This window comes from Sebastes fasciatus, chromosome 4 (assembly GCF_043250625.1).
Source record: "Sebastes fasciatus isolate fSebFas1 chromosome 4, fSebFas1.pri, whole genome shotgun sequence".
In the NCBI taxonomy this organism is placed as follows: domain Eukaryota; kingdom Metazoa; phylum Chordata; class Actinopteri; order Perciformes; family Sebastidae; genus Sebastes; species Sebastes fasciatus.
In genome coordinates, this window is record NC_133798.1 from 15,714,537 (window position 1) to 15,737,446 (window position 22,910).

At 41.0% G+C, this 22,910-nt stretch overlaps 2 protein-coding genes across 2 annotated transcripts; one reads left to right on the forward strand and one right to left on the reverse strand.

The window, feature by feature from the left end:
- Positions 1-469: 469 nt before the first annotated feature.
- phrf1 (PHD and ring finger domains 1) lies at positions 470-15,832 on the forward strand. Its single transcript, XM_074632259.1, has 19 exons — positions 470-602; positions 2,551-2,683; positions 2,839-2,976; positions 3,944-4,140; positions 4,293-4,376; positions 4,505-4,638; positions 4,767-4,858; positions 6,190-6,368; positions 6,660-6,792; positions 6,955-7,079; positions 7,280-7,473; positions 8,154-8,276; positions 8,869-9,023; positions 9,562-11,455; positions 11,726-13,071; positions 13,314-13,390; positions 14,165-14,287; positions 14,400-14,528; positions 14,668-15,832. The coding sequence occupies exons 2-19, from the start codon at positions 2,596-2,598 to the stop codon at positions 14,818-14,820; spliced, it is 5,364 nt and encodes a 1,787-aa protein (XP_074488360.1). The 5' UTR covers positions 470-602; positions 2,551-2,595; the 3' UTR covers positions 14,821-15,832.
- A 1,140-nt stretch (positions 15,833-16,972) lies between these two features.
- irf7 (interferon regulatory factor 7) lies at positions 16,973-22,856 on the reverse strand. The gene is made up of 10 exons (XM_074632260.1): positions 22,717-22,856; positions 21,968-22,121; positions 20,576-20,747; positions 20,389-20,489; positions 20,213-20,264; positions 19,953-20,069; positions 19,630-19,832; positions 18,180-18,381; positions 17,954-18,069; positions 16,973-17,827 (listed from the first exon to the last, which is right to left on the reverse strand). Exons 1-10 carry the CDS (start codon positions 22,722-22,724, stop codon positions 17,639-17,641), a joined length of 1,314 nt encoding a protein of 437 aa, XP_074488361.1. The 5' UTR covers positions 22,725-22,856; the 3' UTR covers positions 16,973-17,638.
- Between the last annotated feature and the right edge of the window lie 54 nt (positions 22,857-22,910).

Genomic DNA, 22,910 nt, shown 5'->3' on the forward strand with positions numbered 1-22,910 from the left:
AGTCAGGATATAGTGACCGCTTTATAAAAATAACTTTTTTTAAATCCTAATTGCTCCATTTCTACCCACTGCAGCTTTAATTAGTGTGACATGCTCTTTGAACTATAGCCTAGGCTACCTCTAAATGGAACTATAGGCGATATACTGAAATTAAGGCCATAATGTCAGCTGTGTGAAGGTGGTTACCATCATTTAAATCCTGTCTATTTTCTTTTGTGCCCGTTTTCTTTTGTACAGCATGTGTACAGGACATTGAAAATATATAATCATTTTAATTTTATGTTTACCCAGTTGTCCCCATTAAATTAGGAAAAGTCATTAAATATGAAGCAAAACAAATGATGTCAATCATTTATTTAGAGAAGTTAAACATTGAATGAGGTCAAATTGACCCCAAAGATAATAGGAGGGTTAAAGTTAGTCACGTGTGTACTGTACAGGACTGCGCTGTAATAAACGAGTACTGTCTCTTTAAGAGTCACGTTCGTGTGGTCGAGTGCACTCTGCCATTTCCGTCTGCAGCCAGCCGGTGGTGTCACTCAACAACAACCTGCAGACTTCAAATCACTTCAAACACACAATACCTCACACTGCCGAATAGGGTAGGTTTAAAACTACTATTACATGCTTGCATATGACATTAAAACGAGGTTTGAATGAATGAGGAATGTGTGTAAATCCCCCTCACACACACATTGAGTGTTTTGGCGCAGACTCTGAAGGAGCTGCTAAATTTAGCTCTTCTTCTGCGAGCTAACCCTGAAGCTAATGTAACTAGCTAGCGTGGTTTCTTTCATTAAGAAACATAGTTACAGGTTAGTCCCATGTATTCTAGTCAGTGCATATGTTTACTGTATATATCTACATATACGCTTTGTGTGTGTTTTATCCCAGGCATAGAGGAAGCTCTCTGTTTGGTGCTGAGCTTTCTTCTTTGTTTACAAATGTAGCTGCAGCATAGTGTGCAGCCTGCTGCTAGCTAGCTCATGTCAGGTCACGTTGCATGATTGTCTGCAAACAATAACAGTAAGTTACACAATTTGGTTCATTTAAATGTTTTCTAGTAGTTTCCCAAATGTCACTCGTGGTCAGTAAGAACATATTGCTTGATTTCAACCCTAGTCCTTACAGTACTACTACTACTACATCCCATATACCAAGAGCACATGCTTATGCTTTTTCCCCTCTTTACTCAGTGACTCAGGCAAAAGATCACCTTGTCTTTCCATAAAGTTGGTTGACTATCTTTCCTTCATCCCCTATCCTTTAAACTGTGAGTAGATTGGCTTACATACTTAAATCTTAGTGAGATTGTGTCCCATTTGTGTCATAATCATTCAGGTTTGTAGTGTACACAACAAAAGTCCAGACAGTTTGTTTGTTTATTTGATGTCAGGTAACGTTTCATGATTGTCTGCAAACAATCAAAGTAACTTACAAAATTTGGTTCATTTAAAAGTTTCTAGTAGTTTCTTAACCACCCACGAGTTCCCAAATATCACTGGTGGTTAGTAAGAAAATATTGCTTGCTAGTCCTTACAGTACTACTACATCCCATATACCAAGAGCACATGCGTATGCTTTTTCCCCTCTTTACTCAGTGACTCATGCAAACATATCACCTTGTCTTTCCATAAAGTTGGTTGAATATCTTTCCTTCGTCCCCCTGTCCTTTAAGCTGTGAGTAGATCCAGCAGGATGCTGAACAGCTTCGTCCCACAAGCTGTAAGGCTTGTAAATGGACTGTGTTCCCTCCCCACACACACACACAATCAAATCCAACCCCCCAGCATTAACACAGAAACAGTTTTTAAAGCTAGTCACATGTCAAAGACAATTTTTGGAACAGTAATGCAAACAGCACTTTACTATGGATATAAATGCACTTTGCTCTGCTGCTAAACACGACTGCAAATTGGGTGTATGACGGCAAATTGTGTGAAATTGTGTCTGAAAAGTTAACTTATTTAATTTTTTGTTGTTGTTTTTAGGTATGTTCATTTTAATACTTATTTATTTTATCCTTTTTAACGCACTGATGGGAGCTGGGAGAAACGATATGTAATTTCCTTCTGTGTATGCAAATACTCAGTGAAATGACAATAAAGTGAATCTTGAATCTAGATTTGCTTACATGTTACCAACACACTTAAAATCTTAGTGAGATTCTGTTAGACCGAATTGTGTCATAATCATTCAAGTCTGTAGTGTACACAAGAAAAGTCCAGACATTTTGTTTGTTTGTTTGTTTATTTAGATCACCATTAGCTTTTGCATGGCAGCAGTTAATCTTCCTGGGGTCCACATAGTTTACATAGTGACAATACAAAAATACACATTCACACTACTCATCATACACTAACATAACACATCGTAATACACGTTTACTGTAAATAAAACAATAACAACTGACACAGTTTAAATAACAAAAACACAAAGAAAATAGAAAGGCTCCGACTGAATCCATCATGATCTAACAGATAAATGTCATCATTCATCATCACAGTATCTGTTATTTAAACACTGCAAAATTCTGCTCTATTTTCTAAGGATTCCTTTTGAGAAATTGCTCAGCTGTTTTTCTGATGGTCAGCCATGGATGAAGATGACAGCCAAGAGGAGCTGATCAACCGCAGTTCATCCCACAGCAAAGGAAAAAGGGCTGCGTTGTGGGCCATCTCAGGTAGTTTGTTTAACATGTGTATTATGTATTATGATCACGAGCTGATGAATGAATGAGTGCATGTTTTTCCACCAAATTGCATTCACCTCCATAAGAGTACAGTATCAAACATACCTTAATGCTTTTCACACCTCATGCATTTTTGTTTCTTTTAGATGACTCTGACAATGATGAAGGGGAGTCTGAGGAGGGAGAATCTGACAGTGGTGAGGAAGAAGAGGAGGGTCACGTAGATGGAGAGGATGACGATGAAGAGGACGAAGAAGAAGAAGAAGGGAATGAAGAGGAGGATGGTATGAGTGACGGACTTTTACAAGATTATCATATAATTATTCTTTGCTCAACCTGTTTAAGGTTTATGTAAGTACAAACTGCACTCTAGTCTTAATTTTTAGCTGCTCTAATTAATTCAACCTACACAATATTGGAATTTTTGTTACTTAATAAGCCTTAAGGCCCTGACACACCAAGCCAACAGTTGGCCTTCGGACAGTTTGCGACCGTCGGTGAGCGTCTGTCGGCTTAGTTTTTTCTGTGTGTCCCGCACCGTTGGCTCTAGTCTGCCCATGTCGACGTTTTTTTTTTTCCGGCCGATTCAGCAGGTTGAATCGGCGGCGGAGCTCGTCGGTGAGAGAAATCACTCTGATTGGCTATTCAGCTTAAGCGAATCAGTGCTTGAGAAGAGAAACGGAAGTGAGGAAAGCAAGCCAACGAGTAAAGTCAAGATGGCACACACAGAAGACTCTTCTCATTTTTCATCTTCATCTCGTCTGATCATTCTAATACACGGATATTTTCACAAAGACATGGCCATCTGGAATGAAGCAAAGTGGGGAGTGAGAGTGATGTGAAAATGGTCGGTAAACGGCCCTTTGTTTCATGTACGTATCAAACCAACGTTGTATACGGTGTATATCCACTGTCCTCGGTCTTCCGGTTTCCCTTTTTGAATGACGAATACAGACTACCGCAGCCAGCTGGTGTGAAGAGTTATTTCCTTCCATGCAGGCGCAGAACGTACGTGCTAACTGGCCGTTGGCTGTGGTCTTTGCGGTGTGTTCTTTGATGTAGGCTTGGTGTGTCTGTGCCTTTAGTTTTCCCTATAGAGTGGAAAAAGGAAAAAATAAGCTTCTGAGATACGCTACACACTTATGGTGTGAAATCAGTATATCATTATTTGCCCACTACTTTGTGTTATGCTGCAATATCCTCTGTAAATATAGTATGCACAGTACATCGATTTCTATCCACTTTTATCAGATGAGGAAGAGGAGGAAGATGCCAAGGCTGAGGATGGAGCTTTTGGGGGAACCTCTGTTGAGCTTGTGGAGCTCAGCTCGGATGAGGACGCAGAGAAGTGTCCCATCTGCCTTAACTCATTTAGCAACCAGCCTGTGGCAACACCAGAGAACTGCGAGCACTACTTCTGTCTCGACTGCATCCTTGCATGGGCCAAGGTGAGTCTGATTGTTGTATGAGCCCAAGGAGAAAGCACTTTGTTAGAGAGCACCTTATATCCTGTGATTATTAGTAATTGCTCTGCATTTGAGAAGCATCTGTGACAGAGGAAGTTGAATGGCTAATTTCCAACATTTTTGTTCTCCGCTAGAATGCAAACTCGTGTCCTGTAGACCGTATTGCCTTCAACAGCATATACCTAAGGAAATGTTATGGAGGCAAAGTGAAGAAAATGGTGAGTGCCTTCAGTCTTTGGTAGCACAACTTCTGGAACATGTATTAACCCTGTTTACTCTATATATACATTTATGTTGTGTGAGCTCATTGTTTATGTGGGGTTTTTGTGATGTCTGCTTCATTCAGATCACAGTACAGAAGCCTGTGAAGGAAGGGCAAGAGGAAATCATAGATGTGGACCTGGAGCAGACCAGCTGTGAGGTGTGTGGGGGCAGCGACCGCGAGGACCGCCTCTTGCTCTGCGATGGCTGTGATTCTGGGTGAGATAGATATTATTATACTAAATAACTATTTCTTAGTGTGTTGAAAGTCAGCTTTTGCCTTTTTTACAGCCTGTTGTTGGATTTCTTATCACCAGAGTAATTTGTTAAGTCTTTTTGTTCCACAGGTATCACATGGAGTGTCTCACGCCACCACTTGACTCTGTTCCTGTGGAGGAATGGTTCTGCCCCGAGTGCGAAGCCAGCAATCGTCACTTACGTAAGCCTTGAAGTTATTTTTTCTTCCTAAATTTATACTTTCTCAAACAATATTTTGGACCTAATAGTCCTATCTGAAGATTCCAACTTGCAATATACAGTATTTTACATATTTCAGTGAATTGATGTTCTTCAACAATGCTGCCATTGTACATTTTTATGTTTTGTATTTATTTTCTTTTTTGGAATTGCACTTTATTTTTGTAACTCACTTTCAACAAAAACGGATTGCAAAAAAACATTCCTATAAAAACTACATATTTACTTATAAATAGGGCTGCGTGATAATGATTTTGGCTTCCCACAATTAAATGAACATAATCAACTGTGATATTTACATTTAAAATGCGTGCTCCGCTCATAGAAAACTCTGCTGCCTAAATCAAGCGCCTCCAAAAATAACAGTAAGAGATGCACCGTCAGTCAGCATTCGATCGAAGCAGGCCGGTTTTCAGCAGTCTCATATATCCGCATGTATACACACTTGTGCAGCCGCCACATGATGGTTTTACATCAGCACACAGCGGCACGGTCAGTAATGTCACACACACACACACACACACACACACACAGACAACATGGTGTCGGTGTGGAAGTTCTTCAGTGTGAGTGAAGAAGACATAAAGCTGCAATTTGTCAAAACTAACAGTCCAACATAAGCCATGGAGGAACAACCTTAAAAAAATTTGCAACAACTAACTTAATGCTTATATCGTAATTAATTCCCATGATGCTACTCGGAGTAATCACAGTGACAGGCTTGTCTGTCGACAGCACGGAGCTAACAGCTCACGTTAACTGAGGTTCCATTGAGTCACATTATGATGCGTTCAATCCCTACTCAGTTGAAATGAGTATTGGGCAATAGTAAATTCTAACGCTATCACAATGCTTTCAAATGTGCTATAAATATAACTAGAACTACTGATGCCAAGAGTTTTTTAATCAAAGCAAATATTTAAATAGAAAAAAGTATTAATTTCTAATCATTTGAAATGTCTTTTTATGCAAATAACCACTTTAGATGACAATAACCAAGGAAATGGATAACATTTAGAATTTTTGATGATTGGAATTTAGCACAACGTGGAAGTGAAAGCAGCACTCTGTTTATTTAAATGTGAAATTGCAATGAAAATATTTTGTCCCAAAAATCTATGAATAATCGGGATAAATAATAATGATCAAAATAATCGGGATTATCATTTTGGCCAGAATCGTGCAGCCCTATGTATGACTTTGTTCATTATATTAAATGGGGCCATATTTAAGAATTGTTTGCACTCTTTAGCATCTTTTCACAAGGGAGATGTTTTAATCTTCTTGACTCAGGGGGTACAGCTGAAGAAATTAGTGACACAGAGAGCCTACCGTCTGCTGCCCATCCTGCCACCAGTCGCTCCCAGTCCGGGGCTGCAGGTCCCACCAGAGCTATCGCCCGAACTCAGCAGAGTGAAAGGGTCCGAGCTAATGTCAACCGACATCGCATCTCACAGGCACGCTCATCACAGGTTTGGCATGAGGCGTGACGCTTCTAACTAACTTCTACAGCATACATGCAGGCTGGATTTTGCTGAAATGTCTTGATGTTCCACTAAGTTTGTTGTGAAGATTTACTGATGGCATTTAAAGACTCATTGAGTTGTGTGTTTGGGTAATGTACAGAAATGATGGCATGTGTTTTTGACATACTTGTATTCGGTTGGTGATTGAAATGCTTGTGTTAAGTAGCGGTGCATGTGTTTGGGAGTTGTGGTTTGTGAAAGCGAACCAATGGAGTAATGCAAACCTTTTCTTACTAGTTGGCTCCCACATATCTGATTCAGTCCTCGTGGCTGGATGACACTATTAATGCTGTGGTTTCTGGGCTCAACACGGCTGTGTATATACGGGACTTCACACCTCGTGTCCCATCTACCCGCAGGCGAAAGACCGGTAAGTAAGCACGCACATACAAATACACAACAGTTTTCTGATAGTTAACATAATCACAAGCACACATGTGAACAGATGAAGTGGAAGGAAAAGCAATAGATAGCTGTGAGGCCAAAAATTGGGATGTGTTTGTGATGAGGGATAACTTTTATGATTGAACAGGAAAGCGCAGAAAGGTCAGAAGAAAGAAGACATCTTCTGTTAGGGGTCAAAATGGTAAAGCGTCAAGTACAGGAGTCAAGAGGAGGAGACGGAGAGTGAGGAGGACTAAATCCAGAAGAAAGCTGGTGAGTGTGTCATCAGCATCAGTCTTGAGATTTAAATGATTTGGTTTTAAATGTTTCGCTAGATGTATCTAACGCTGAATGTGAACCATGAATAATCTCTTTTAATGAATCAAAATAAATCGTATTACTTATTTATTTGTATTCCTCTTGTAAGATGCTTTTCTTTCTAGATAAACTATATACCTATGTTTTCCCACTAGACGTTGAAAAAGACTGCCACTCCTCGAAGCCGTATTGCGAATAATCTCCGAATTGTAAAAGACAAGAAGAGCTCTTCGCTTCCTACAGTATATCGGCCAGCAGAGCACACGCTAAGCAACATGCGCGCTGACATAGGCGCAGCATCTCTCTCTATCTATGGAGATCCATTTGACCTGGATCCATTTGTGGAACGGTAAGAAAAATGCTTTCACTGGGGTGGACATTTCACCATTATTTTTTGTATATAAAGCAGAAATGGGGAACAACATCATCACAGTACAGTGCAAGTTATCACAAGCAGGATGGTTAGAGCACGTTCCAGTTAATCAAGATTATTCTTTTTGGCCAAGAGGCATCCCAACGTGAAAAGGATTCGTAGGAAACGAGCGAACCGCTTCAACTTTCTCAGCAAACATAATACAGAACAAACAAAAGGGAAATATGCATGTAGGTTAATTAAATGTATATGGGTAGCCTACTGCTGCTGCTCCAAGTTAAAATCTGGCAACACTAATGTGCCAAATGCATTTTCACAGCTGGGAGGCACAACTGTACTGTACTGTGTTGTTGTTGTTCCCCTTTTCCGCTTTACATACAATATAATTTTTCTTTTCCCTTTATTTGCATATTCGGTATTGAGATGATCCAAAAGTAACAGAAAGTAATCAGATTACATTACTTTTAAATTGGGATACTTGGATTATGTTACTAATTACCTTTTTTAACAGGTAATTAGTAATTATATCAGATTAAATTGTTTAAGTAACCCTCCCAACCCTGTGTATATGTCACTGTTTATGTGTTTGTATGTAGCTGAGCATATACATTGTTCATTATTAAGCAAATTGTGTCTTGCGGTTTTAATTTGACCAGTGAGGAGGAAGAGCAGCAGGCCCGCGTTACGTCTCTGTTGGAGGCAAAGAGACGAGGGATCTCTCGATCTGCTCTTCGCTCTCACCAGCCGGTAGCTCGACCAGTCACTGCAGGCCTTTCCAGGTAACATCCCCTTTTTGCCATGAAGTTTAGGGTTGGTTATCCAGAACAGGTTGTGATTTGGAGCTTTCCATATTTATAGCTAACTAAGTAACATATTTCTGCTTATCAATCCCTAACATGACCAAGAATTTACTGCAGTATGATGTAAGAATGGGTTTTAAATGTCCTCAATTCTAGTTATAATGACCCAGAAATCCGCTAATGCTGGTTGGTCGAAACAATTGTAAACGGTGAACATGTGCATGATAGAGAACATTGGTGACAAAGTACCTTGCTTTTTATGACAAATTACTGTTTATGTCAGTCTAAATCTGCTGAAAATACAGGTGGTATTCGCTTTCGACATATTTGGGGTTTTCCTTTCTTGGGAAAATAAAAAAATCCGTAATCAGTTTTGCTAATAACCGAAAATGATGAGCAGATTAAAAAACAGAAATGATTAAACAACAATTCCAAACACTACTAATGTGCATCATGTTATACCTCATGATTGTTTATGTAATAAGTGAGGTGTCTTAGCTGTCTCGATCTTTGTGATCAAGACGTTGTCTATAAGGTTGAGATCTAATTAAAGTTTGCTTTGCTATACCAGGAGAGGAATGGATGTGCCCCAGTCAGGGGGTGTCGTGGAGGCGGCTCCTGTGCCCGACCTCCTGGGCAGTATCCTATCGGGACAGAGCGTCCTCTTGATGGACAGCTCTGATGTCGTTATTAATCGAGATGGTTCCCTTAAAGCTACAAAGTCAAGTAAGTGTGTGTGGCATATTGTTAAACACAAAGTCTGAACTGTGAGATTTAGTTAAATGTTTTGTAGCTGTTGAATTTTAGACACTTGGTGGTTAAGAGAGGCAGACAGAGGACAAGACATCTGACTTAATCTTACCTCAAAGTAATTGATGTTATTAAAATAAAGCCCATCAAGTCCAGCCTTTGAATATCAAACAACTTCAAATTAGCTTCAACCTGGTGCTTTATGAAAATGCACGTACAGTTGGTGAATACCAAGCTTTAAACTAAAACTCAATCTGTAGACAGAAGAGGCCAGCAGTGCTGCTTGTGTTCTCCCACGTGTGCAGTGAATTATTCCTCTCATTCTCAGCTGATTATGACTGACTGAGCCTGTTGCTGTTCCCATTTTCTGGTTTTCCCCAACACTGTGATGTGTTACTCTGATTTATTTACTGTGTGCTGTGTACAATGTGTAAGTCGGTGTAATCTGCTGAGCAAAGAAAAATTATTTTTAACTCTTTGTGTGTTAATCTTTTGCAAATTGTTTGTGTTTCAGTGATGCCATCTGGGTTAAACCCAGGTTGCAGCAATAGCAATAGTAGCTCAGGAGAAACCAGCACCCAGATCAGTCCGGTGATGTCACCCAACCCAGGAGACAGTTCTCCATCCCTCCACTACAGCGGAGACCTACCAGGGTCCTCCCATAGCTCCATGAACAGACCTTTCTCCCAGAGCTCCTCTCACTTACCCCCCTACATGCCCTCCTCAGCCAGCCACACCCGACCATCTACCCATTCTGATTTACCACCGCGAGGTCATCCAAGTTTGCAGCCACCCCGTCCAATCAGACCCACGGCGCACCCTCCTGCTCACTGGAGAGCCAATGGAGTTAGTTCCCCCAGCCCCTCCTCATCCACTGTAGACTCCAGCTCCAAAAGCAAGGGAGTGGCCTCATCACAGTCCCAACCTAAAAAAGCTGATCTAAAGCCCATGTGGGTAGATGTGTCAGTGCTTCCTAGGATACCAAAAATAAAAAGGGAGAGCAGTGGTGTCGCAAATGATGACGCTAGTCAAGGTGGCAGCAGTGGCAGCAGTAGTAGTGGTAGGGGAAATAGTAGTAATTCTAGTAGTAATGGTTACGGCGTGCCAGATACAGGCATGAACAGCCTCGCTGGGGATAAGGGAAGGCAGCAAAGTGTCGACCAGCAGAAGGGCAGGACTGACGATCAGGCGCAGAGGCCTGACAGAGCCGGCTCGTCCTCAGCCTTCTCCAACTCATTCTCATCCTCTTCCTCCTCCACTGGCTCTTCTGCCAACCATCCACGTTATTCCTCTTCTTCCTCTTCTTCCTCATCGGTGAGCTTCCGCATTAACACCAGTGGGAACTCCTGGCAGTCAAGGCGGCTAAGCAACTCGTCATCCCCTGCTGCTGCTGGAAGCAGTACGCCGGCACCCCGGAGAGAAAAGGAAGATGACGTAAAAAAGAGACAGATGCACAGGGACAAACAGATGCTCCTGGCATCACGTACGTCGGCCAATAAGGAACAAGAGAGTGATACTATCTACGACCCCTTTGATCCCACTCTGTCAGACTCGAGCAGCTCAGATGATGAGAGCCTGGACGGTAGCTCCCGACTCACCACACGTGAGGAGAAGGCTCCTAGTTTAGGAAACAAGAAAGGTTTAGTGCAAAGGAAGCAGGACCTGGTTGCTGTGAAAACTGAAACACAGGAGACCGAGGTCTCACAAGAAGAACCAAGGAGAGCTAGTGTTCAGGAAACCACATCACGGGAGCTCAGATTCTTAGAGGAATATGTCAAGGTAGAAAAAGAAACTCGATTACTAAACACTAAGACTGAGAAACAAACATCATTACTTTCCACTAAAGTTAAGAAAGAGCCAGGGTTAGATGATGCAGGCGAAGCTGAAAGGTTTGGTCACAGTGTAAAAAGTTTGAAGTCAGAGACAGCAGACACAACACCACCTCTTCAACACAGCCTGGACCTTGTAAAGACTGAAAGAGAGACTCTAGGGGAGGAGAGTGGAGAGAGTGTTGGAGCTCCACCTGACTGTAAAAACGATTCATCAGCATCTAGCTCTGCTCCCACCAAGAAGAAACACAAGCCAGAAAGTAAATCGGATTCCAAATCATCTCCCAAGTCGAGAGATTCAGGCCATAAGAAGAAGACCCTCCAAGCTTCGAAGGAGAGACGCTCTAGCAGTCCAGAGACTGACAGAGGCAGGAGAGGAGACCATCATGCCTCAGGCGATGGAGGCCGACAGAAAGAAAAGGAGAAGGACAAAGGAGAAAGGAGTTCCAGGCGATCAAGGTCCAGAGAGAGGAGGAGGGCACACTCAACATCAGAAAGCTCTCAGTCCCATTCCCCTGATAAGACTCGCAGAAAGAGACAGCGGTCCCGGTCCCGATCCAAAGACAGGAGGCGATCTAGGTAAATATGTAATACTTTGCCGAATATTCCTGGTATCCACTATTTGGTAACCACCCGTTTGACATTCTCTATTGAGGACCACATAGTTTTCTTAAGTTACGGGTTTTGTCAATTCAATTCAAAGTGGCTTTATTAGCATGAAAGTTTCCAAAAAACAATATTGCCAAATCATCAAAATACAAAAGTACACAATAATATTAATATGAATATTAACACAACATTACGATTGTTCTATATTAATGAGACTGTGTCTCTCATTACTGATTTCAGGTCTGGTTCCAGCTCTAGCAGCATAGAGCGTTCAACGAGGAAGAAGCATAAACAAATGAGCAAGGAGAGAAATGATGGTAAAGAGCGAGACTGTGATAAAAGACGGGTGTCAAAGGACAAGAGACACGGTCGGTCCCGCTCAAAATCACGTTCCAGATCCAGATCTATATCGAAGGACCCTAAACGTGGTCGATCTCGCTCAAAATCACGGTCCAGATCCAGATCTATATCGAAGGACCATAAACGTGGTCGATCTCACTCAAAATCGCGATCCAGGTCCAGGGAAAAGAGGAAAGACCCAGCACGCCTGCCACAACCCTCTCTCTCTTCCAGAGACAAGGTGGAGTCACAGTCAAAAGACAAGAGGAGACGCAGGTCTCGGTCCAGCTCAAGAGAGAAAAGGAAAGAAGAAGGATCTTCATCCAAGAGTTCTCAGAAAACTTCAGGGTCCTGTGTTTCGTCCTCTAAAGACACAAAACAGGTAGAGGGCAAGAAAAAAGAGAAGGCTATCGCTCGAAGCTCCCTCAAAGAGAAAAAAGCTGCCACAGTGAATAAACAGAAGACTCCCTCCTCTACTGACACGTCTAAAGATAAAAAGAAAGGGAAAGACCTCAAGGCAGACGAACAGGCCACAAAAGCAGAAATGACGGAAGAGGTGAAGGTTGGAAAAGAAATTAAGAAAGAAAAACAACAATCTCTTGATATGTTTGAAGATTCTTTTTCTCTTACTAAACCAATTAAGAAAGAAGAAACTGACATTTGTGCTTTGATGATAACCAAAAGCATAGATGAGGAGGGAAACAAAGAAGAACCCATCAAGACTGAGAGGTTTGAAGTCAAGACTGAGAGGTTTGAAATCAAGACTGAGACTTGTGAAGTCAGCACTGAGACTTGTGTATTCCCAGTAATTAAATCCGAGCCAAGTTCCCCAGAATCATGCCACCTATCCCCTGCCACCTCATTTTCTACATTGACCACACCTGTTACAGCACACGGTCTCCAGGACACAGTCTCTCAGTCTCAGCCAGAGGTGATGGCCTCCACAGAACAACCAGACACCGTTGGGTCGACTGTCCCTGTGAAGCAGGAAGTGAAGCAGGAAGTTCAGCAACCCTCGGACTCTGATGATGACTTTAATGTTGATGTGATGCTAGACAACCTGGACTATGTGAAATCTGAGCGCACGGAGGAAAGCGCTGCATCTGTCAAACAAGAGGAGGAAGCAGCAGAGGAGAAGAATGAACAGGCATCGACTGTAGTGGGAGCGAAATCCAAGCCTCAGGTGAAAAGGGTCACCTGGAATATACAGGAGCCTGAGGGGCCTCAACCAGAGAAATCAGCAAGCAGTAAGTGTAGCTGCTGGATTCATGCTTCGCACCAGTTTTTGTTTGCTGACGAGACAAATAATTAGGATATAAAAAGTGATTCTAGATCAAGTTTCACATACAATTGCCTATTTATATATATTTTTTTCTTAAACACACACTGATAACATTTTATCTTGATATTTTGTCTTGCAGGCAAAGATCAAATCTGTATTTTGTATCTGGCTCTCAGCTAAATGCTTTCTGATTTCTTTCTTGCACAGAGCTGTCGCTTTATAAACTGAAGCTGAAGCAGGAAGGAGCTCGCAGACCCCCTTCAACAGTCCAGACAACCAGTCAGGTAGGACCAAGTCACTTGTTACCGCAGAGTTAACCTAATATTTCAAACAACTATGTATTTTCAGACATCAAGCGTTTAATGTGTTGAAATGACCAGAAGGTGGCAGTGTTTACCTAGAAGGAGCAAATGTGTGTTGTCTGGGTGAAGTCATGTGATCGAAACTAAAACTGATACTGAAGTGTTTTCAGGCTAAACGAAAGTAAAAACGTTTCTGTGGAAATCAAAACTGTTGTTTACACATTTAATGGTTCAATCTAAGTCCTTACCATATTTATCCTTACCAAGTCTGTATAAGATTTTGGACTCTTGGTCAAATAAAAAAAGCAACTTGGATACATCTTCATGGATTGTGGGAAATCATAATGGGCATTTTTCACAATTTTATTGATAAAATGATTAATCAAGAAAATAATCATTAGCTGCAGCCCTAAATTACTTAATCTATCTTTTATTCCATCCTAGTGCAATCTTTTCATTTTCTTATCATTGTTCTCCCCGTGTTATCGTGGGTTTTCTCCGGGTTCTCCGGCTTTTTCCCACAGTCCAAAGACATGCAGGTTAGATTAATAACTGTGAGTGTGAATGGTTGTCTGTTTCTATGTGACAGCCCTGTGATAGGCTGATTACCTGTCCAAGTTGTACCCCGCCTTCGCCCAATGTCAGCTGGAATCGGCTCCAGCCCCCCCGCGACCTTGAATAGGATAAGCGGTTACAGATAATGGATGGAAGGATGAATTTTCCTATCATCCATATCATTTCCCTTGACTTTCACAGGACATCACTGGAGCTGTCAGTCACCCTTCCAAGAGGGACGCTGTCGATCCGCTCGGTACCTCCTCTAGATCTGATGGTGTACCAGGAGAGGCAGAGGAAGGAGATTCGTCAAGGAAAGACCAGGTGAATCTCTCACGTTCTTTGGTTTTAAATAAATATTATAACTCCTTAGTACTTTGAGAATATTTGTGGAAAATATGTCATGACATTTGTGATGTTTTGCTCTTGCCGTCAGTATTTGAAGAAGCTGCACATGCAGGAGAGAGCTATAGAAGAGGTGAAGCTCGCCATCAAGCCTTTCTACCAGAACCGAGACATCAACAAGGATGAATACAAAGAGATTCTACGCAAAGCCGTCCAGAAGGTGGGTTCAAAATGATGCAGAAAGGTTTGTCGCCAACCAATAACTTAAAGCCCTAATAGTAATAAACTCTCAGGTCATCAGTTGAACGAGTTGTTTCCTAGGAATTTATATGTAATTGTCTTGTGTTCCTGGTCACCAGGTGTGCCACAGCAAGAGTGGGGAGATCAACCCAGTGAAGGTGGGCAATCTGGTCAAGGCATATGTGGACAAATACAAACACGCTAGGAAACACAAGAAAGGAGAGGACTTAGGGCAGGAGGCTGAGGCCATGGGAATGTCTGATAGCCCATGAGGAGGCGTGAATTACAGGCAAGGACAGCCACACCCACTGCAAACACTTCATATTCATATGTTTTACTTTGTGTCCGACAGCTAGGTGTGATCTCAAACTCTCTTACAAACTAATCAGTTAACTAAGATTCGCTCAAATCTTCAAGATGGAACATTTTCTACGATGTCGAGCTTGATATCGAATTGAATTTCCAGGACAAACTTTTTTTTGTTGATCACTTGAACATCACCTGAACTGCACCTGTTGATGTCTTACACTTGGACTGTCACTGCCAAGACTCTGGTCTCTTTGTGTAGTACAGCTCAGAAACTCAACGGGAGACCTCGAGGTTGTGCCTTAAAGAGGCAAATCTCAAAGTCCCTTCCGTGGCATGATAAATCGGGTAGCTTTTCTCCACCGGGAGGATGGCTGTTTTGTTTTGTTTTGTTTGGTGAGAGTGAAGGGGTATTTATCAGTGGCAAAACTTTTTTGTTTGGTTAAGAAAAAAGGTATAAAAATATGCAGAGTATGCATATTTAAGAGGTTTGTCACATCAAGGAACAACACTGTTATGCAATTTTTGTAGAAACTTTATCAGTAGAGTAATAAAACAATTTTAGATTTGGTTGTAAATAATATAGATTTGATATATCCACTTATATGTTTATTTCATCTGTGTTGCCTGTTGTGAATGGCTGACATAAATGGTTCTAGTTTATAGAGTTTGTGTTTTGTATTTTGAAAGCCTCCGTTATCTGTCTAATATCCATGTCTGATGAGCTGAATCTAGTTCAGCGTTCTACAGGTGAATTCTGGCTTAGCAATTTGAACTGAATAATGGAGTCACTCAGCTCAGATAACAGCCTCTTCTTTTTAGGCACCTTTTTCCTTTGAGTGTCAGTGTTACCCGTTTTTCAACCCGTTATTGAAATGTAGAAAACCAGGGAATATTTTGTTTTTGTGCCTAACTAGTAAAAATAATAATAATAAAAAAAAACGCACCATTTCCCTCAATAAAAACGATTACATTTGTTTTTGGGCATTCTGTTTTTAAACAATGGAGACTACCGCTCCACAGAAGGTAGTATAGATTTTATTTTGGAGTGAAAAGGGTTATAATACAGACTCAATGGCTGAGTTGCAGTACCCATTATTGTGCAAAAATGTCTATATTTTGTCACTGTCTTACCTGATGCTCTCACATCCGCAAACATTTTAACAAGTTTTTTTTTCTTTCTGTATTTAAAGTTTATCAATACATATTAAGCTCATTTTATTGGCATGATATCAAGGTTTTGTGAGCTCAATTTATAGTCCATATTATCATAAAAAAACAGTGGAACATCTCATAAGTTGCAGCATTTTCCAAGGTAGGTATGATGGAAGTAAACACAAGCGCTTTAGTTGGGAACATCCGTTCAGTGTTCACCTGCAGTACTTAATTACAGCCTCATTCTGACTGCTTTGTCATTGTGTCTTAAACCTTACTCCTTGGTGATATCCTTTACAACATTGCTTTCTTTAACAGAATTGTTCATGAGAATGTTATTCTGTGTGTCCAGCATTTTGTTGTCTTTAGTAGTTTGTGTAAAGACGGATCAGGTGGGTAGTTGGACTTGCTTTGTACTGTGTTGTCACGTTTAATTCTGCTTCATAACGCCAAGGACTAGGAGTGGACGAATCTACAAAAACAGGTGCTCATGTTTATCTGAATGTATTTTTCTTTTTTCTGCATTTACTTGATCAGACAGGCCAGGTGTTTCTATAGAGGGAACACAAATGATAATAAATCACTGATGATAAATAGGGTTTTGTCTCAGTTGAATTCAATTACTTGCTCATATTTTGTCCTAGTGTCATATTTCGGTTTGGATATACTTTGAGAATTATAGTGAGTATAGTTTTTGTATTTTCTTTTCAGTGTCATTGTTTTAACGGAAAAAAAATAGGATCTTTGTCTTCATTTCTTTTTGGGTTATTATGGACGAACCTTAAGTTTTCAAAGATTAATTTTTCTTTGGAAAAAGTCTCGGTTTAGCTTTAAGAAATCAGTATATTATACCCTAAAGTGTTTTTTAAAGTGATCTATTATACTCTCTCCGTATATTACTTCCCAGCATTTACGAGTGATACGCTACAGCACAGTGGTAATGAAATGAGACGTCATTCAAGGTTACAGTTAACGGTTTATTGGAAATCTAAATAATGCCAGTAAGGTTTATTTAGTTTGAAAAGTGCAAAAATGACCAGCAGAGTATAAAAACGTTTAACAAATTCTGAAGTGCAAAACAATTCACCACAAATATGGACATACAGTATATTGCAGTTAATGGCTGCATGACACATAAAAAATCTTCCTTATACATTATTTAACTTCCATTTGCATTTTACAAGCTCATAAATATGTGATCAAAAACCAAACACTTAACATGTTAGAAAGGATTTCCCATCATGTTAGGCATCATTTGGTTAATACATGCATGTATCAAATAAAACAATACATTTCATTAAGAGATGATTTGACATTTACAGTAATCATATAAAGGTTTATTCCAAGGCAAGGCCTTTGAGTTGAGTAATGTAACAGTCCAACAGTGGAGGAGTTCATTTCTACTTATGTAGTGATAAAGTGTCAGTTTGTGACTAATGTGAACAAGAGATAATGCAAAGCTGGAGTTACAGTTGATCAATAATGGCACATCATTATGCTTCATCTACTCTTAACACATTCAATAGGTCACCAGTTTGGCTATTTTTAAGTGAAGCTTTAGGTAAAGGCAGGGTGTGGTCCAGCAGGTAGTAGAAATGGTCCCATTAGGAACAAGTTAGAGATAACACATCAGATCTGAGGTAGAAAAGGCGCAGCAGCTCGTGCCGGCTCTTCAACTATCGGCAGACTGAAGATGGAGCTGATTAGATCGAAGAGGCTGTTCTGTGAGATCTGTAGGCTGACGTTGGCGCTGTGGAGAGACGAAGCCCCCTCCATCTGGGCCATCTCATGAAAGTGTCGACAGATCAGAGGGACCACCTACAGGGAGTAGCAAAGTGACACATTGAGACAGCTCTTTAAAATAACTGCATAAGTGAAGGGAAATGATCTCAAATACTGTATGTCTTTGAGGTGAAGCTCAGGAAAGATATTAAAGAGGGTTACCTTGACTACGATGAGCTTCTTCTCCAAAGGTTTTCCATCAGGAAACTTCTCTCCAAAGCACATGTTGATGGAGTAGTTAGGAGAGGCACCGTTGCTCTCTTTAAAGTGCCTCAGTTCTGAAACATACAGGTTCAACCATTTATTTCACAGTGCAAAGTGATGCTGGCTTCACTTAAAATGTAACCGTGATAATATTAGTAATAAGTAGTAAAGAGCCCACACCTACCATTCACATAATTCTCAAAGCTGAGGAGCTCCACCATGGTGTTCTGGGGCAGCTTGGTTGGGTCTGGGTGAGCCAAACTGGGATCACTGGTGCTGGCAAACACATGGCACCGGTCCTGCCTCCAGGCATAGATCCCAGTTTCCCGTACCTCCAGTAATAGACCCCTCTGGATGCTGTTAAGGATGCGGTTGGTGTACTCAATCTGGTGTAAAGGAAGTTGTGATTAGAAAAACTTTTCCATATATAAAAAGCTTTAACACATTGAGGATGTACAGCAGTATATAAACTTAAAGGAAAGTTAAATCCTTAAATATTTGATATGCTGATCAAAGTTCTTTGTAGAGGAGCAAACTCCAAACTTCTTACATCCCTCTCTCTTCCTCTATCTTGAACTTTTTTGAAACTTCCACAACTTGCTCAATTTAACACGTCTCACGGTGAGTCTTTTTTTTAAACCTAAAAAAAACCAGCAAGAGTACACTAGATGGAAATACAAGATTCAACCGAAATAACCCAGAACAGGGTTGCCAACTCTTTTCCAATGAAAGTAGTTAGCAGCACCAAAAGCTCCAAAAGACCCTAAATCTAGAGAGAAAGTCACCAAGTCTGTCACCAAGTCCGTCCCTTCAGGCCTCCCTCAAAAGCCACTCCCCCAAAATTATCATTATGAATGTAAACAATGAACATGGCTATTGTTGGCACTCACAGCTGTCAAGCTAGCAGCTTGTTGATGTGCAATGAGCGCAAGTGGGTAGGCAGGTAGCCCGTCCAATCATTGCATTCAGGCCAAATGCAATGATTGGACGGGCTTATTACAATCCTGCGACAGTCAAAGATACCACATTTTTTTCTTAAGTGTCGTCAGAGCATTTGATTTATTGATTGCTGTCGGGATGTAATGAGAATTTCAACTAATATAACGTATTATAATGTCCATGTATAATGTATTTGAACAGCACTACCAACCATACCTTTTAAAAGGTACCCTGTGGAGTTTCTGACCACTAGTAGAGCTAAGGTGCAATGTTTTTATGAGTGGGTCTCGCGTTTTGATGGTTCTTGTGCACATACACGTGGGTGACATGATATACACATCCCTGCCAAAAGTTTCACACTATTCCGCCTATCCACACGTGGTAGTGACACGGCAAGAAAAGCAGTAATGTGCCAGCAAAGGCTGCAAAGAGGAAGACTGCTAGCCAACAATGCACAATTTAAAATACTTAAAAAATTGGCTTTAGCATATGTTTTATGAGGAAGGAAATGCATTCACCATGTTTGTCAAGTTAAAAACAGTAATATATATATATATATATATATATATATATATTACACCATTGGCCAAAGAAAGTGAGATAAACTGTTCATTTTTTTTTTTTTTTTCAGTAGTTTATGGCAGATTTTTATTTAACTAAGTCACATGTAATGTCCAGCTGATGTGATCATGTACCTGTTTTTGGTCCAGCAGGCCGTCAGTGGAGGGGAAGCAGAGGTGATGGGCGTTGAGCTCAGGGGCCTCCTGGTGGTAGTGGAGCTGGAGAAGGGCAGTGGTGTATGTGGTCTTTAGCATTTCTTTTTTCCTGTAGTGAATGGAGATCTCCAGGTCGTATATACTTGGCTGCATAGGTGAACTGAGGACTGGCGGAGGATTTACTGCAAAAAAACAAAACAAAGACATGATCAAATATTTACATATACAATCAAAAAAACATGTTTTCCCAGTCCAGCATTTCATTTCAATAAAGCAATTAGATTTTATTGGTCTGAACATACCCTCGCAGTAAGCAGGCTGATCTGATAAAAGCTCTTGGTGGTTCTCAGCTGCTACGGGATAGCTTCCAGGGACAGCTGGATTGTGCTGACCATAGTCATCTACCCACAGTTGCTCCTCTATTAAAAACAATAAAAAGCAGATTAAACTATATTCAACCTTCGTTATACACCATGTAAAATCATAAACAGCTGGAGAGGGTGTTCTTTTATGACTTCTATGGTTATATAGAAGAGTCTTTGCACAAGACTCTGTACTTTACCTTGTGGCTGGTTGCCAAGATCCAAGGCCATGAAATTGTTAAGCAGATTAAGCTGTTTGGAGAACAAAAACAATCATTTAATAACACTGTAAGTACTGAAAGGAAGCAAACACCACAGAAAAAATATTTGTGATTTGAAACCATTTGACAGAAGTGAAAGTATGCACTCCAGGCACCTCATTTCCTGAGGGGAAGCACTCTGTGGGGACGCTGTAGATATCCTGAGACATGTCAGAATCCTCCTGAGACGCTTGTGTTGGCAGACGTTCATAGTTGTCTGCCGATAAGAAAACAGATTCATTTGCATTCAAACTTCAAAACATGGTGGAAGTAGAAGGCTTATTAAGTGACTAGTCGTCTTACACTCAGTGTTGATGATCTGATAGATTTTATGAGGGTCGTCAGAGTTCTTGGAATTATCTTCTACCATCTTGAAGCGCACCGAGAGGTTGTTCAGAGCGCATCGGAAGTTGGTTTTCCACCTGGCCTTGTCGGTGGGGAAGTCGTAGATTTTGCCACTTGCTACTGCCCAGGCCTGAACCATGAGAAGAGAAGGTTAAATACAGTCCACATGTAAACAAAAGAGGCTGTCCTGCCATCAAAAATGAACAATCTCACATTTAATTATGATCAATAACACAGATTATGATGTTGCATCATAAATGCATTAATTACATGAGGGAAAGCACCTCAGGTTTCCAAATTCCCCACAATGAGTGCTTCTATAGCAGCAAATTACTAAATTTCCCTGCAGTTACTTTCATTGTTTTCTTATAGAAAAGTTTGAATGCTGGGTTTTTACTTGTAATTGAGTTTTTGTTTTTAAGTATCAGCAGGCAGAAAGTTTTTGGCATCATTGGGCAAAAATTCCATAATAACCTTTCATCATATTGTAATTCAAGTGCTCTGAGAGAAAACTAGACTTCTGCACCTCCTCATGGCTCTGTTTTCAGGCTTTAAAAAATCTAGCCCGTGACGGGAGACTTTGACCAATCACAGGTCATTTCAGAGAGAGCGTTCCTATTGGCTGTGCTCCGGCTGGTGGGCGGTGCTTGGTATTTCTTCAACTGATCTCAACATGGCTGCAGGGTCACAAACTTTCTAATTTTACAGCTAAACAGTACACTACAAGATGTTTCTGAAAACATTTTGGGCGAGAAATAGGCATTACAGTAATTGATTCATTGATTCATATTTGATCAGCGCTGCCTAGTTTGACTGTTTGATCGGAGTTTGCGAGTGATTGACAGCTGCTCAGAGATGGCAGGATCCAGCTCGGCTCTGATTGGTTGTTTTCCTCCGGTATTCGAAATCTTGAAGATGCCATTAGGAGCACCGGAGGACACCGGAGGAGACAGAGGCACATGATTTTTTTTCTCAGATTACCTGTCTCATGCACTACTGTCAGGATATAGTGACCATTTTATAAAAAAAACAAAAACATTTTAATCATATTTGCTCTATTTTTACCCACTGCAGCTTTAACCACTTACACTGTGGTATGGCTACTTTGACTCAAGGGAAGTGGAAGTGCCACCACTGGTGTTGGCATGCTATAACTGCCCCCTGTCAACACCTGCCATACTTCAGCACCAAGTCATATTCTTCAGAAACTGCCTATGAGGAGTGTTTGTGGCACAATATCACACTTCAAACTACATACAGTATCACTACAGTTGTATCAGACAGATGTCAACAAAGCAACATTGTTATCTAATCACATGCCGGATGGATAACACTAGTATTGCAACCTACCCGGAATATTTTAATATCCTCCTCGTTGCAGTCCTTTCTGGAGTTGTGCTTCCAGGGGACTCTGAACTTGTTTTGGCCCTCGTAGCGCAGGCCCGTGTACTGGCCCGTCTCCACCTGCTCTATGAGCCAGCTGGCAAACTGAGGCTTGGGAGGGCTGAGAAGGAAACATGACAGATCAGAGAGAGGAAATAAGACCCAACACACAGCACAGTGCAGTCAGCTTACACACAGTTTTTAGACAAATACCCATAGCAATCCAAAACATGGTCTGGCCAAGCAATTTTAAGAACATGCACACTAGACACATTATAGCCTCCATAGAATCTGAATAAATCAAGTTTCTTTTATTGCCACACAAATCTACACACACAGCAAGTTTCACACTAGTCTACATAGAAGAAAGAAACCTAATGATGTAATCCTAAAACAGGGAGAGAAAGAGATGAGGATGTTTGTCTCCCTATCTTTGCAGCTTACACACAGTAAAGTGTTTTTTAGACAAATACCCATAGCCCACTGTAATCCAAAACATGGTCTGGCCAAGCAATTTTAAGAACATGCACACTAAACACATTATAGCCTCCAAAAGGATCTGAATAAATCAAGTTTTATACTTTTATTGCCACACAAATCTACACACACACACACAGCAAGTTTCACTCACACTAGTCTACACAGAAGAAACATAATGGTATAATCCTAAATAATAAGACAGGGAGAGAAAGAGATGAGGATGTTTGTCTCCCTACCTTTGCATGTCTCAGCAGATGTGTTGCTCTCTACAAAGAGCTGTTGGTTTGGATCCTCGGAGAAAGCTTTGCTGAGTGTTATAGAAGCCACACCAGTGCCAATATGACGTGTTGATGTCTCCTCCTCCAGTGGGAGGCTGGTGGGAGGGCGCAGCGCATCCGGCGTTCATTCCGACTCACGCATGGGTGAGTTC

Excerpts from the sequence above, each read along its gene's own strand:
- phrf1 (XM_074632259.1), top strand. The coding sequence starts at position 2,596 with ATGGATGAAGATGACAGCCAAGAGGAGCTGATCAACCGCAGTTCATCC. Across the intron at positions 2,977-3,943 it reads AGGGAATGAAGAGGAGGATG|ATGAGGAAGAGGAGGAAGAT; the intron begins GTATGAGTGACG and ends CACTTTTATCAG. Across the intron at positions 4,141-4,292 it reads GCATCCTTGCATGGGCCAAG|AATGCAAACTCGTGTCCTGT; the intron begins GTGAGTCTGATT and ends GTTCTCCGCTAG.
- irf7 (XM_074632260.1), bottom strand. Across the intron at positions 20,748-21,967 it reads AGGATATTAAAATATTCCGG|GCCTGGGCAGTAGCAAGTGG; the intron begins GTAGGTTGCAAT and ends CTCATGGTTCAG. Across the intron at positions 18,382-19,629 it reads GCCTGCTGGACCAAAAACAG|ATTGAGTACACCAACCGCAT; the intron begins GTACATGATCAC and ends CCTTTACACCAG.